This window comes from Mustelus asterias, chromosome 15 (genome assembly GCF_964213995.1).
Source record: "Mustelus asterias chromosome 15, sMusAst1.hap1.1, whole genome shotgun sequence".
Lineage (NCBI taxonomy): Eukaryota > Metazoa > Chordata > Chondrichthyes > Carcharhiniformes > Triakidae > Mustelus > Mustelus asterias.
Window position 1 is genome coordinate 2,203,959 of NC_135815.1, and position 14,836 is coordinate 2,218,794.

The 14,836-nt window shown below is 48.6% G+C and overlaps 1 protein-coding gene across 2 annotated transcripts in view; it reads left to right on the forward strand.

Annotated features, from left to right (window-relative positions):
- The window catches only part of LOC144504248 (zinc finger protein 395-like), a 41,734-nt gene that overhangs the window by 9,856 nt on the left and 17,042 nt on the right, over positions 1 to 14,836 (forward strand). For both annotated transcript variants that reach the window (XM_078229323.1, XM_078229322.1), the window contains exons 2-3: positions 11,036 to 11,293; positions 14,348 to 14,598. In XM_078229323.1, the coding sequence (XP_078085449.1) occupies positions 11,042 to 11,293; positions 14,348 to 14,598 (503 nt within the window). In that variant the 5' untranslated portion in view covers positions 11,036 to 11,041. The remainder of the gene's footprint in view (positions 1 to 11,035; positions 11,294 to 14,347; positions 14,599 to 14,836) is intronic.

Below are 14,836 nucleotides of genomic sequence, written 5' to 3' on the forward strand. Positions count from 1 at the left end.
GAGAGCAGACTGGTGGTAATTGGCCGGGTTGGATTTGTCCTGCTTTTTGTGTACAGGACATACCTGGGCAATTTTCCACATTGTTGGGTAGATGCCAGTGTTGTAACTGTATTGGAAGAGCTTGGCTAGGGGAGCGGCAAGTTCTGGGAGCACAAGTCCTCAGTACTATTGCCACAATGTTATCAGGGCCCATTGCCTTTGCAGGATCCAGTGCCTCCAACCGTTTCTTGATATCATGTGGAGTGAATCGAATTGGCTGGAGACTGGCATCTGAGATGCTGGGGACCACAGGAGGAGGCTGAGATGGATCATCCACTTGGCACTTCTGGCTGAAGATTGTTGCGAATACTTCAGCCTTATCTTTTGCACGGATGTACTGCGCTCCTCCATCATTGAGGATGGGGATATTTGTGGAGCCTCCTCTTCCAGTGACTGGATGTGGAAGGACTGCAGAGCTTAGATCTGATCTGTTGGTTGTGGGATCGCTTAGCTCTGTCTATCACTTGCTGTTTTTGCCGTTTGGCATGCAAGTCTTCCTGTTTGGTAGCTTCACCAGGTTGACACCTCATTTTTAGGTGTGCCTGGTGCTGCTCCTGGCACGCTCTCCTGCACTCTCCATTGAACCAGGGTTGATCCCCTGGCTTGATGGTAATGGTCGAATGTGGTACTACCTTCCGCGGGAGTTCACCTCTGTTATCCTGATGGCAGTTTACATCCCATCCCATGCGGACGTGAAGATCGCGCTGGATGAAATATACACCATTACGAATAGCCTTGAGACGAAACATCCTGAGGCCTTGTTCATTGTGGCCGGAGACTTCAATGAGGCCAAACTCAAGAGCGTACGACCAAGTTACCACCAACACGTCTCCTGTTCCACCAGAGGCCCCTAGACCACTGCTACACAAATACACAATGACATTTTCTTCCTTTGGACTCATAGTGAACAGTCACTGAAACAACTCTATGATGACATCAACAAGTTCCATCCCACCATCAGGCTCACCATAGACTACTCTCCGGAATCGGTTGCATTCTTGGACACACGCATCTCCATCAAGGTCGGTCACCTCAGCACCTCACTGTACCGCAAGCCCACGGATAACCTCACGATGCTCCACTTCTCCAGCTTCCACCCTAAACACGTTAAAGAAGCCATCCCCTACGGACAAGCCCTCCGTATACACAGGATCTGCTCAGATGAGGAGGATCACAACAGACGCTGAAAGACGCCCTCATAAGAACAGGATATGGCGCTCGACTCATCAATCAACTGTTCCGACGCGCCACAGCGAAAAACCGCACCGACCTTCTCAGAAGACAAACACGGGACACGGCGGACAGAGTACCCTTCGTCGTCCAGTACTTCCCCGGAGCGGAGAAGCTACAACACCTTCATTGTCATTGTCATGTCAGCTTCAACATGTCATTGATGAAGACGAACATCTTGCCAAGGCCATCCCCACACCCCCACTTCTTGCCTTCAAACAACCGCACAACCTCAAACAGACCATTGTCCGCAGCAAACTACCCAGCCTTCAGGAGTACAGTAACCACGACACCACACAACCCTGCCACAGCAATCTCTGCAAGACGTGCCGGATCATCGACACGGATACCATCATCTCACGTGAGAACACCATCCACCAGGTACACGGTACATACTCTTGCGACTCGGCCAACGTAGTCTACCTGATACGCTGCAGGAAAGGATGTCCCGAGGCAACGGATGAATGAACATCGCTCGACAATCACCAGGCAGGAATGTTCTCTTCCTGTTGGGGAGCACTTCAGCGGTCACAGGCATTCAGCCTCTGATCTTCGGGTAAACGTTCTCCAAGGCGGCCTTCACGTCACACGACAACGCAGAATCGCTGAGCAGAAACTGATAGCCAAGTTCCACACACATGAGGACGGCCTCAACCGGGATCTTGAGTTCATGTCACACTATCTGTAACCCCCACAACTTGCCTGGGCTTCCAAAATCTCACTAACTGTCCTGTCTGGAGACAATACACATCTCTTTAACCTGTGCTTAACCCTCTCTCCACTCACATTGTCTGTATCTTTAAGACTTGATTACCTGTAAAGACTCGCATTTCAACTGTTATCTTGCAAATTGAGTTTGTGTCTGTATATGCCCTGTTTGTGAACACAACTCCTCACTCACCTGAAGAAGGAGCGAGACTCCGAAAACTTGTGCTACCAAATAAACCTGTTGGACTTTAACCTGGTGTTGTGAGACTTCTTACTGTGCTTACCCCAGTCCAACGCCGGCATCTCCACAACACAAATATCAAACATGCCGACCGCTCTATCGCCTGCCCACACTTTGGCAAATCAGACCACAAGGCTGTGCTCCTGCTCCCGGCTTACAAGCAAAAACTGAAGCGGGAGAATCCATCAAAGAGAGTCGTGCAATGTTGGTCTGAGGAATCGGATGATCTCCTACGGGGCTGCTTGGAGTCAGTGGACTGGTCAGTATTTAAAGACTCTGCGACCAGCCTGAACGAGTGCGCCACTACAGTAACTGACTTCATTTGTAAGTGTGTAGAAGACTGTGTGCCAAAGAAGCAAATCCGTGTGTTCCCCAGCCAGAAACCATGGATGAACAGGGATATCCACTGCTTGCTGAAGTCCAGGTCTGAGGCGTTCAAGTCAGGCGACCCTATACAGGAAAACCAGATACGATCTAAGGAGATCCATCAAAGACGCCAAAAGACAGCACCGGACCAAGCTAGAGTCCCAGGTTAGCCACACCGACCCCCGCCGTCTATGGCAAGGTCTGCAAGACATAACAGGATACAAGATGAAAGCAGATAAAATTGCTGGCTCCAACGCATCCTTCTCTGATGAGCTCAATGTATTCTACGCCCTTCTGGAGCAAAAGGTCAGTGAGAACATGCCCTCCACCCTGGAAGCCCTGGATGAACCTGTATCTGGGGTCACCATTGCAGACGTCAGAGCAGCTTTCTCAAAGGTCAACCCACGGAAAGCAACTGACCCAGATGGGGTACCCGGACAGCACAGAAGTTTGAGGACAGCACAGAAGTTTGAAGACAGCACAGAAGTTAAAGAGATCACATTAAGTAGTAAAGGCAGTGTCAGTAATCCCATTACCAGACAGATCAGGCAAAAGCAAGACTGAGAGCAAGGGAAGTCCAGATTAAACTGCATTTATTTCAATGCAAGAGGCCTGACAGGCAAGGCAGATGAATTCAAGGCATGGATGGGTGCATGGGACTGAGATATTATAACGATTACTGAAACATGGCGAAGGGAGGGACAGGACTGGCAGCTTAATGTTCAAGGGTACAGATGCTATAGGAAAGATAGAACAGGAGGTAAGAGAGGAGGGACAGCTGCACTTTTGATTAGGGAAAACATCACCGCCATACTGAGAGGGGATATATCCGAGGGTTTGGCCACTGAGTCTATATGGGTAGAACTGAGAAATAAGAAGGGGGAAATCACTTTGATTGGGTTGTACTATAGGCCCCCAAATAGTCAGCGGGAAATTGATCTTTCTCCACACCCTAGCTATGACTGTAACACTACATTCTGCACTCTCTCGTTTCCTTCTCCATGAACAGTATGCTTTGTCTGTATAACATGCAAGAAACAATACTTTTCACTGTGTGTTAATACATGTGACAATAAATCATATGTCGGGCCATGAGGTTACAGATTGTGCTGGAGTAAATTCCGCTGCTGTTGATGGCCCACAGCGCCTCATGGATGCCCAGTCTGGAGTTGCTAGATCGGTTCGAAGTTTGTCACATTTAGCACGGTGATAGTGCCACACAACACGATGGAGGCTATTCTCAATGTGAAGGCGGGACTTTGTCTCCACAAGGAGTGTGCGGTGGTCACTCTTACCGATACTGTCATGGACAGACGCATCTGCAGCCGGCAGATTGGTGAGGATGAGGTCAAATGTGTTTTTCCCTCTGGTTGGTTCCTTCACCACCTGCTGCAGACCCAGTCTAGCAGTTATATCATTTAGAACCCGACCAGCTCGATCAGTAGTTCTGCTGCCCACTCTTGATGATGGACATTGAAATCCCTCAGCCAGAGTACATTTTGCACCCTTGCCACTCTCGGTGCTTCCTCCAAGTGTTGTTCAACATGGAGGAATACTGATTCATCAGCCGAAGGAGGCCAGTACGTGATAATCAGCCGGAAGTTTCCTTGCCAGTGTTTAACCTGAAGCCATGAGACTTCATGGGGTCCGGAGTCGATGTTAAGGACTCCCAGGGCAACTCCCTCCTGACTCTATACCACTGTGCCGCCACCTCTGCTGGGTCTGTCCTGCCGGTGGGACAGGACATATCGCGGATGGTAATGGTGGTGTCTGGGATGTGATTCTGTGAGAATGACTACGTCAGGCTGTTGCTTGACTAGTCTGAGAGACAGCTCTCCCAATTTTGGTACACGCCCCCAAATGTTAGTAAGGAGGACTTTGCAGGGTCGACCGGGCTGAGTTTGCCGTTGTATTTTCTGGTGCCCAGGTTGATGCCACGTTCTCCATCCAGTTTAATTTCTTTTTATTGACGTTGTAACAATTTTATACAACTGAGTGGCTCGGTAGACCATTTCAGAGGGCAGCTGAGAGTCAACCACATTGCTGTGGCTCTGGAGTCACATGTAGGCCAGACTGGGTAAGGACGACAGATTTCCTTCCCTAAAGGACATTGGTGACCCAGATGGGTTTTTACAACAACCGATAAGTTTCATGGTCACCAGTAGATTCTTAATTCGATATTTTTTATTAAATTTGAACCCGGGTCTCCAGAACATTTGCTGAGTTTCTGGATTAATAGTCTCGTGATGATACCACAAGGCCATCACCTCCCCTAGGAAAAGATGACCTGGGGAATCCTACCACATCACAGAAGGAATTGGACAAAATACTGCCGGAATAATCCACTCTGATGGAATAGCTCACTTTGTGATGTTTGCAGTAGGTGTAGAGTGTATGGGGCAGTGACTAGTCAGCCTCTCCACAAAGGTATGAAGACATTGTGAAGAAAATAACGTCTTTACTGCCTCTTATCTTGAGACTGTGAGTGTGTGTTTTAAGTTCCCCAGCCAGGCGGAAACCACTTCTCTGTGCCAACAGCAAGCACCTTCAGAGTCTTGAACATTTCAATGAGATCACCTCTCCACTCCAGAGAATATTGATCCAATTTACTCAGCTTCTCATCATAGGGCAACCCAGTCGGCGTTCCCAGAGGTGCCTCCAATGCCATGTACCTTTCCTTAGACTGATGAAAGCAATTGTTTTATTGAGAAATCACCATGGGGTGAGGGGCTGAATTAATGATGATGATACAAATAAAATAGGTGATCACAATTCATAACTTATAAACAACCATATAATTCTGAATATTTTAATTGACAAATAATTATAAATTGTAGAACATGGAGACCAAAACGATGGGGAGTACTCCAGTTCTGGCTGTTGCAGCATTGTTAGAGTATCTGCCAGGCTGGAGTATTGAGACAGTTTTGATAGCTCTGAGGAATAGACAGGAAGTGTGAAACTGGACCTGGCAATGTCAACACTGGGTTAAAATCAGTCTCCAACTGCAGGAGAGGGTGAAGCAAGGGTGGGCTGGTTATCCAAGTGGCACCCACACAATGACACTGAGCTGTGTCCACAGGAAGGGCCTTCCAACTCCATTTTCAGGTTTGCTGACGACACCACCATAGTGGGTCGGATCTCAAACAATGACGAGACAGAGTACAGGAATGAGATAGAGAATCTGGTGAACTGGTGCAGCAACAATAATCTCTCCCTCAATGTCAACAAAACAAAGGAGATTGTCATCATCTTGAGGAAGCGTAATGGAGAACATGCCCCTGTCTACATCAATGGGGATGAAGTGGGAATGGTCGAGAGCGTCAAGTTTTTAGGTGTCCAGGTCACCAACAGCCTGTCCTGGTCCCCCCATGCCGATGCTATAGTTAAGAAAGCCCACCAATGCCTCTACTTTCTCAGAAGTGTAAGGAAATTTGGCATGTCAGCTACGACTCTCACCAACTTTTACAGATGCACCACAGAAAGCATTCTTTCTGGTTGTATCACAGCTTGGTATGTCTCCTGCTCTGCCCAAGACTGCAATAAACTACAAAAGGTCGTGAATGTATCCCAATCCATCACGCAAACCAGCCTCCCATCCATTGACTCTGTCTACACTTCCCGCTGCCTCGACAAATCAACCAGCATAATTAAGGACCCCACGCACCCCGGACATTCTCTCTTCCATCTTCTTCCATCGGGAAATAAATACAAAAGTCTGAGGTCACGTACCAACCGACTCAAGAACAGCTTCTTCCCTGCTGCTGTCAGACTTTTGAATGGACCTACCTTGCATTAAGTTGATCTTTCTCTACACCCTAGCTATGACTGTAACACTACATTCTGCACTCTCCCCTTTCCTTCTCTATGAACGCTATATTTTGTCTGTATAGCGTGCAAGAAACAATACTTTTCACTGTATGTTAATACATGTGACAATAATAAATCAAATCAAAATCATTTCTTGACCTTGTTGCCCTTTTCTGGGTGTATTTTAATTGAGAACAAAGAACAAACAAAGTAAGATAAGTCTTAAACGATCCCAGCGTGTCCGCCTCAATCACCTTGCTTGGCAGTGCATTCCAGGCCCCCACCACCCTCTGTGTAAAATACGTCCCCCTGACATCTGTGTTGAACCTTGCCCCCCTCACCTTGAATCCGTGACCCCTTGTGTTCGTCACCTCCGACCTGGGAAAAAGCTTCCCACTGTTCACCTTATCTATGCCCTTCATAATTTTATACACCTCTATTAGGTCGCCCCTCATCCTCCGTCTTTCCAGGGAGAACAACCCCAGTTTAGCCAATCTCTCCTCAGAGCTAAGACCCTCCATACCAGGCAACATCCTGGTAAACCTACTCTGTACTCACTCCAAAGCCTCCACGTCCTTCTGGTAGTGTGGCGACCAGAACTGGACGCAGTATTCCAAATGTGGCCTAACCATCGTTCTATACAGCTGCAACATCATATGCCAACTTTTATATTCTATGCCCCGCCCAATAAAGGCAAGCATGCCATATGCCTTCTTGACCACCTTCTCCACCTGTGCTGCCACCTTTAAGGGTCTGTGGACTTGTACACCCAGGTCCCTCTGTGTGTCTATACTCCTGATGGTTCTGCCATTTATTGTATAGCTCCCCCTTACATTAGATCTACTGAAATGCATCGCTTCGCATTTATCTGGATTAAATTCCATCTGCCATTTCTCTGCCCAATTTTCCAGCCTATCTATATCCTGCTGTATTCTCTGACAATGTTCATCACTATCCGCAACTCCAGCAATCTTTGTGTCGCCCGCAAACTTACTGATCAGCTGTACAATCTCCCTGTTCCTAGCCTCGCTAGCACGTGGCACTGGGAGTAGTCCAGAGATCGCTACCCTAGAGGCCCTGCTTTTCAGCCTCCTACCCAACTCCCTGAATTGCTCTCTCAGGACCTCCCTGCTCTTTCTGCCTACGTCATTTGCACCAATGTGGACAATGACGTCTGTCTGGTTACCCACCTTTTTTAGGATACTTCCTACCCGCTCAGAGACATCCAGGACCCCGGCACCAGGGAGGCAGACTACCCACAGAACCGCCTGTCTGTGCCTCTAACCATTTCATCCCCCACTACTATTGCTCTCCTGGTTCCCCTCTTTCCCTTCTGAGCCACAGAGCCCAATTCCGTGCCAGTGACCCAGTCACCGTGGCTTACCCCTGGAGGGTCATCCCCCCCCACAGTATCCAGAATGGTATACTTATTCCGGAGGGGGACAACCACAGGGGATACCATCACTGACTGCTCTCTCCCCTCCTCTCTCCCGTCTGACACCCATCCCTTACTGTTAAGGGGGACAACCACCGGGGTACTCCCAGGTACGTGACCTTTACCCTTCCTAACCGTGACCCAATGTCTTCCTCCTGTGGCCCTGGTGTGACGACCTGCCTGTAACTTCTATCTATTAACTTCTCATTTTCCCTGACAAGACTAAGGTCATCGAGCCGCAGCTCCAGTTCCCTAACGCGGTCTCTCAGGAGCTGCAGTTCGACGCACCTGGTGCAGATATGGACTTCCGGGAGGCTAGGCGACTCCATGAACTCCCACATCCGACACCGACAGCAACAAACTGGCCTCCCGCTCATAGTTACCCCTTTCTTTAAATTACTGGATGAACGAAGAACAGAACCTACCCTGCCTCTGCCTGTTTCCTCCTAAGCCCGTTGAGCCAAAGCCCTTCAGCTCTCACTCTGCTCCCTGCTCACTCTGCCGCCCACTAACGAACCTGCCCGCTGGATAGTGCGGCCTGCTTTTAAACCTCCCGCGTGCTTAAAAAAAACAAATTTTCTTCCCAGGTCATCCCGCGCCCGTACTACTTCCACTTTTCCCTTAAAGTTAGTAACAAAGAAACCCCGCGAAAAGGTAAGTAATAAAAGTCGATCCCTTACCCTTTGTACTGTGGCCTCAAATCGCTCCTCTCAGCCTTGCTCCGGTAGAGCAATGAGAAGTGGCGATTGGTTTGATGAGCTCTGAGTGGCTTTCTCCAGAAGAAGGTAGTTGAGTCACATCCAGGCCAGAGTGAATTTGATGTTGGATTTGTTTCCCTGAGAGACACTGAGGAACCTGTTGGTTTTTAGGACAATCATTTGGTTTCATGTTCATTTTCCATTTTCTTTCATTTTGAGAAGCTTTTTCCCAGGTCGGAGGTGACGAACACAAGGGGTCACGGGTTCAAGGTGAGGGGGGCAAGGTTCAACACAGATGTCAGGGGGACGTATTTTACACAGAGGGTGGTGGGGGCCTGGAATGCACTCCCAAGCAAGGCGATTGAGGCGGACACGCTGGGATCGTTTAAGACTTATCTAGATAGCCACATGAACAGACTGGGAATAGAGGGATACAAACAAATGGTCTAGTTGGGCACGTGAGCGGCGCAGGCTTGGAGGGCCGAAGGGCCTGTTCCTGTGCTGTATTGTTCTTTGTTGTTAGAAACATAGAAACATAGAAAACTACAGCACAAAACAGGCCCTTCGGCTCCGCAAGTTGTGCCGAACATATCCCTACCTTTTAGGCAGACCTATAACCCTCCATCCTATTAAGTCCCATGTACTCATCCAGGAGTCTCTTAAAAGACCCTATTGAATTTGCCTCCACCACCACTGACGGCAGCCGATTCCACTTGCCCACCACCCTCTGTGTGAAAAACTTCCCCCTAACATTTCCCCTGTACCTACACCCCAGCACCTTAAACCTGTGTCCTCTTGTAGCAGCCATTTCCACCCTGGGAAAACGCCTCTGAGAGTCCACCTGATCTATGCCTCTCAACATCTTATATACCTCTATTAGGTCTCCTCTCATCCTACGTCTCTCCAAGGAGAAAAGACCAAGCTCCCTCAGCCTATCCTCGTAAGGCATGCCACTCAATCCAGGCACCATCTTTGTAAATCTCCCCTGCACCCTTTCAATCTTTTCCACATCCTTCCTGTAATGAGGCGACAGAACTGAGCACAGTACTCCAAGTGGGGTCTGACGAGGGTCTTATATAGCTGCATCCTTATCCCCGGACTCCTAAACTCAATCCCTCGATTGATAAAGGCCAGCACACCATACGCTTTCTTAACCACCTCCTCCACCTGCGGGGCCGATTTTAGAGTCCTATGGACCCGGACCCCAAGGTCTTCTGATCCTCCACAGTATTAAGAGTCTTTCCCTTAATATTGTACTCCTTCATCCCATTTGACCTGCCAAAATGGACCACTACGCATTTATCAGGGTTGAAGTCCATTTGCCACTTCTCTGTCCAGTCTTGCATCCTATCTATGTCCCTCTGTAACTTCTGACATCCCTCCAGACTATCCACAACCCCACCAACCTTCGTGTCATCGGCAAACTTACCAACCCATCCCTCCACTTCCTCATCCAGGTCATTTATGAAAATGACAAACAGCAAGGGTCCCAGAACAGATCCCTGGGGCACACCATTGGTGACCGACCTCCAATTAGAAAAAGACCCATCTATACACACTCTCTGCCTCCTTTGGGCAAGCCAGTTCTGGATCCACAGGGCAGCAGCACCTTGGATCCCATGCCCTCTCACTTTTTCTAGAAGCCTTGCATGGGGGACCTTATCGAACGCCTTGCTAAAATCCATACAAACCACATCTACCGCCTTCCCTTCGTCAATGTGTTTAGTCACATTTTCGAAGAACTCCACCAGGCTCGTAAGGCATGATCTGCCTTTGACAAAGCCATGCTGAGTATTCTTGAGCATACTAAACCTCTCTAAATGCTCATAAATCTTGTCCCTCAGGATCTTCTCCATCAGCTTACCAACCACTGAGGTTAGACTCACCGGTCGGTAATTTCCTGGGCTATCCCTATTCCCCTTCTTGAAAATAGGACCCACATCTGCAATCCTCCAATCCTCCGGCACCTCTCCCGTCTCCATCGACGATGCAAAGATCATCGCCAGAGGCTCTGCAATCTCTTCCCTCGCCTCCCACAGTAACCTGGGGTACATCCCATCCGGACCCGGCGACTTATCTAACTTGATGCCATTCAAAGATTCCAGCACAACCTCTTTGTTCTTTGTTGTTGTTGAATTTAAATTGTCCCATTGGCTTGGTGGGATTGAGCTAATTCTCTGGACTATTATTCCAGTATTCAGAGAATTGTTACCCAACTCCTGGATTCATCACATCTGTACCAGTCTGGTCTTTAGCTCCTCCAATGCCAGGCTGCCCCTGGTTCAGGCTCAGTTGATCTGTGAATATTGTTGAATCTGGATCAACCCAATAGCAGCCACGGTACCAATTACAGCGCGGGTCATCATCCTGACCGGCTGGATTTTGGGATATCACAAGCAGTGAGGGGCTGTTTCCAATGAGAGGCTCCTGACAATGGGTCAGGTGCTATTCGTTACTTGGCTGGTTTGTATCTGACTCTGAATCTTGTGTCTATCACCTTTCCTGCAGGTAAGGATGGCGAGTGTGCTGTCTAGACGTCTGGGAAAACGGTCGCTGCTCGGAGCCCTGGTTCACACCCCCAGTCCTTGCGGGGATGGGATGCTGATTCCTGGTGTAATCCAAGCGTTCCGACTGGATTCTGGGAGAGGAAACTCCTCGTACACTGTGTCATTCGAAGATGGTCAGTTCATGGAGTACAATGAAGAGAATATCATTGGAGCAGGGTTCCAGAGCCTGGCTCGGTTTAAACTCTACCCAGGCCAGAAGGTAGGTTCGGCTGAATATTGTGGTGTTTGCAGGGTTGGGGGGGTGGGTACCTGTTAAGGGGCAGAGGGTAACTGAGGGAGGCATAAGAAATCTCTGGTCGCTTCCAACTATAGAACAAAGAACAAAGAACAGTACAGCACAGGAAACAGGCCCTTCGGCCCTCCAAGCCTGTGCCGCTCCTTGGTCCAACTAGACCAATCGTTTGTATCCCTCCATTCCCAGGCTGCTCATGTGACTATCCAGGTAAGTCTTAAACGATGTCAGCGTGCCTGCCTCCACCACCCTACTTGGCAGCGCATTCCAGGCCCCCACCACCCTCTGTGTAAAAAACGTCCCTCTGATGTCTGAGTTATACTTCGCCCCTCTCAGCTTGAGCCCGTGACCCCTCGTGATCGTCACCTCCGACCTGGGAAAAAGCTTCCCACTGTTCGCCCTATCTATACCCTTCATAATCTTGTACACCTCTATTAGATCTCCCCTCATTCTCCGTCTTTCCAAGGAGAACAACCCCAGTCTACCCAATCTCTCCTCATAGCTAAGACCCTCCATACCAGGCAACGTCCTGGTAAACCTTCTCTGCACTCTCTCCAATGCCTCCACGTCCTTCTGGTAGTGCGGCGACCAGAACTGGACGCAGTACTCCAAATGTGGCCTAACCAGCGTTCTATACAGCTGCATCATCAGACTCCAGCTTTTATACTCTATACCCCGTCCTATAGAGGCAAGCATACCATATGCCTTCTTCACCACCTTCTCCACCTGTGTTGCCACCTTCAAGGATTTGTGGACTTGCACACCTAGGTCCCTCTGTGTTTCTATACTCCTGATGACTCTGCTATAGATGCCTCACCCCATTGGGTGAAGGGCTGGGAGTCAGGTCCTCACCTCTGACTGTCTCACTGCAGGGAAATGAGAAAAGACAGCTCCAAATGTCAATTCCTGAGGAGTGTTGGACTGTGATATTATTTGAAGCAGCTCATTGAATGAACATAAGAACATAAGAACTAGAAGCAGGAGTAGGCCATCTGGCCCCTCGAGCCTGCTCCGCCACTCAATAAGATCATGGCTGATCTTTTCATGGACTCAGCTCCACTTACTCGCCCGCTCACCATAGCCCTTAATTCCTTTACTGTTCAAAAATTTATCTTTCCTTGCCTTAAAAACATTCAATGAGGTAGCCTCAACTGCTTCACTGGGCAGGGAATTCCACAGATTCACAACCCTTTGTGTGAAGAAGTTCCTCCTCAACTCAGCCCTAAATCTACTCCCCCTTATTTTGAGGCTATGCCCCCTAGTTCTAGTTTCACCCGCCGGTGGAAACAACTTCCCTGCTTCTATCTTATCTATTCCCTTCATAATCTTATACATTTCTATAAGATCTCCCCTCATTCTTCTGAATTCCAATGAGTATAGCCCCAGTCTACTCAGTCTCTCTTCATAAGCCAACCCTCTCAACTCCAGAATCAACCTAGTGAATCTCCTCTGCACCCCCTCCAGTGCCAGTATATCCTTTCTCAAGTAAGGAGACCAAAACTGTACACAGTACTCCAGGTGTGACCTCACCAGCACCTTGTACAGCTGCAACATAACCTCGCTGTTTTTAAACTCCATCCCTCTAGCAATGAAGGGCAAAGTTCCATTTGCCTTCTTAATTACCTGCTGCACCTGCAAACCAACTCCTTGAGATTCCTGCACAAGCACACCCAGGTCCCTCTGCACAGCAGCATGCTGCAATTTTTTACATTTAAACCATTTTACCATTTTACCATTTAATGGATCTGCAAATGCCAAGCCATCGTAACGCCCTCTCAGTCCTCCCCCCAGCTCACAATGGTCATAGAGTCATAGAGGTTTACAGCTTGGAAACAGGCCCGTCGGCCCAATTTGTCCATGCCGCCCTTTTTAAAAAAATCTCTAAGCTAATCCAAATTGCCCACATTTGGCCCATATCCCTCTATACCCATCGTACCCATGTAACTATCTAAATGCTTTTTAAAAGACAAAATTGTACCCACCTCTACTACTACCTCTGGCAGCTTGTTCCAGACACTCACCACCTTCTGTGTGAAAAAATTGGCCCTCTGGACACTTTTGTATCTCTCCCCTCTCACCTTAAACCTTTTTTCCTCTAGTTTTAGACTCCTCTATCTACAGGAAAAGATATTGACTATCTAGCTGATCTGTGCCCCTCATTATTTTATAGACCTCGATAAGGTCACCCCTCAGCCTCCTACACTCCAGAGAAAAAAGTCCCAGTCTATCCAGCCTCTCCTTATAACTCAAACCATCAAGTCTCGGTAGCATCCTAGAAAAAATTTTCTGCACTTTTTCTAGTTTAATAATATCCTTTCTATAATAGGGTGACCAGAATTGCACACAGTATTCCAAGTGTGGCCTTGCCAATGTCTTGTACAACTTCAACAAGACGTCCCAACTCCTGTATTCAATGTTCTGACCAATGAAACCAAGCATGCCGAATGCCTTCTTCACCACTCTGTCCACCTGTGACTCCACTTTCAAGGAGCTATGAACATGTACCCCTAGATCTCTTTGTTCTGTAACTCTCCCCAACGCCCTACCATTAACTGAGTAAGTCCTGCCCTGATTCAATCTACCAAAATGCATCACCTCGCATTTGTCTAAATTAAACTCCAACTGCCATTCATCAGCCCACTGGCCCAATTGATCAAGATCCCATTGCAATTGGAGATAACTTTCTTTACTGTCCACTATATCCACCAATCTGCAAACTCACTAACCATGCCTCCTATATTCTCATCCAAATCATTCATATAAATGACAAATACAATGGACCCAGCACTGATCCCTGAGGCACACCGCTGGTCACAGGCCTCCAGTTTGAAAAACAACCCTCTACAACCACCATTGGCTTCTGTCAAGAAGCCAATTTTGTATCCATTGAGATACCTCACCCTGGATCCAGTGGATCCCGTGAGATTTAACCTTATGCAACAACAATGTGGTACCTTGTCAAAGGCCTTGCTAAAGTCCATGTAGACAACATCAGGGGTGACCTTTGTCTTTTCACCCCAGGTTTTCCTGACTCTCAGCGGGCGTGAGTGCGCAGGATTGGTTGAGCAACATAATGAAATGGATAACCAGGTTCTGATCTACGTGGAGGAACTGGATCTGCGCTCGCTGCGGAGAATAGAGGATGTTCGGTTAGCAGAGAGCCGGAAGTCGCCGCGACTCCAGGAGCTGGAGAAGGAGAACGCGAGAGCAATTACCCAATCAGCTGAACCCAAGAGGAACCAGTGCTCGGAGAGCATTGATGTGCCCCCGAGGTGAGTGTGGAGCGTGGGGTGGGGTGGGGGGGCGGTGTCAGGGGGGTTGGGAGAAATGGGAGACACAGGCCATTCCTGGGAAAACTCCCAGCTATTCCTGCTAGCACTCAGCCCCTTCGCCGTGTAGCGGATGCGGTGGGACAGGCAACTGGCGGCTCTAGTGTGGAGGCTGGAATTCATTTTCCTGATGGGATTACGGGATGAATCCCGGACATGGGATCGAGACGCCTTAGAGATG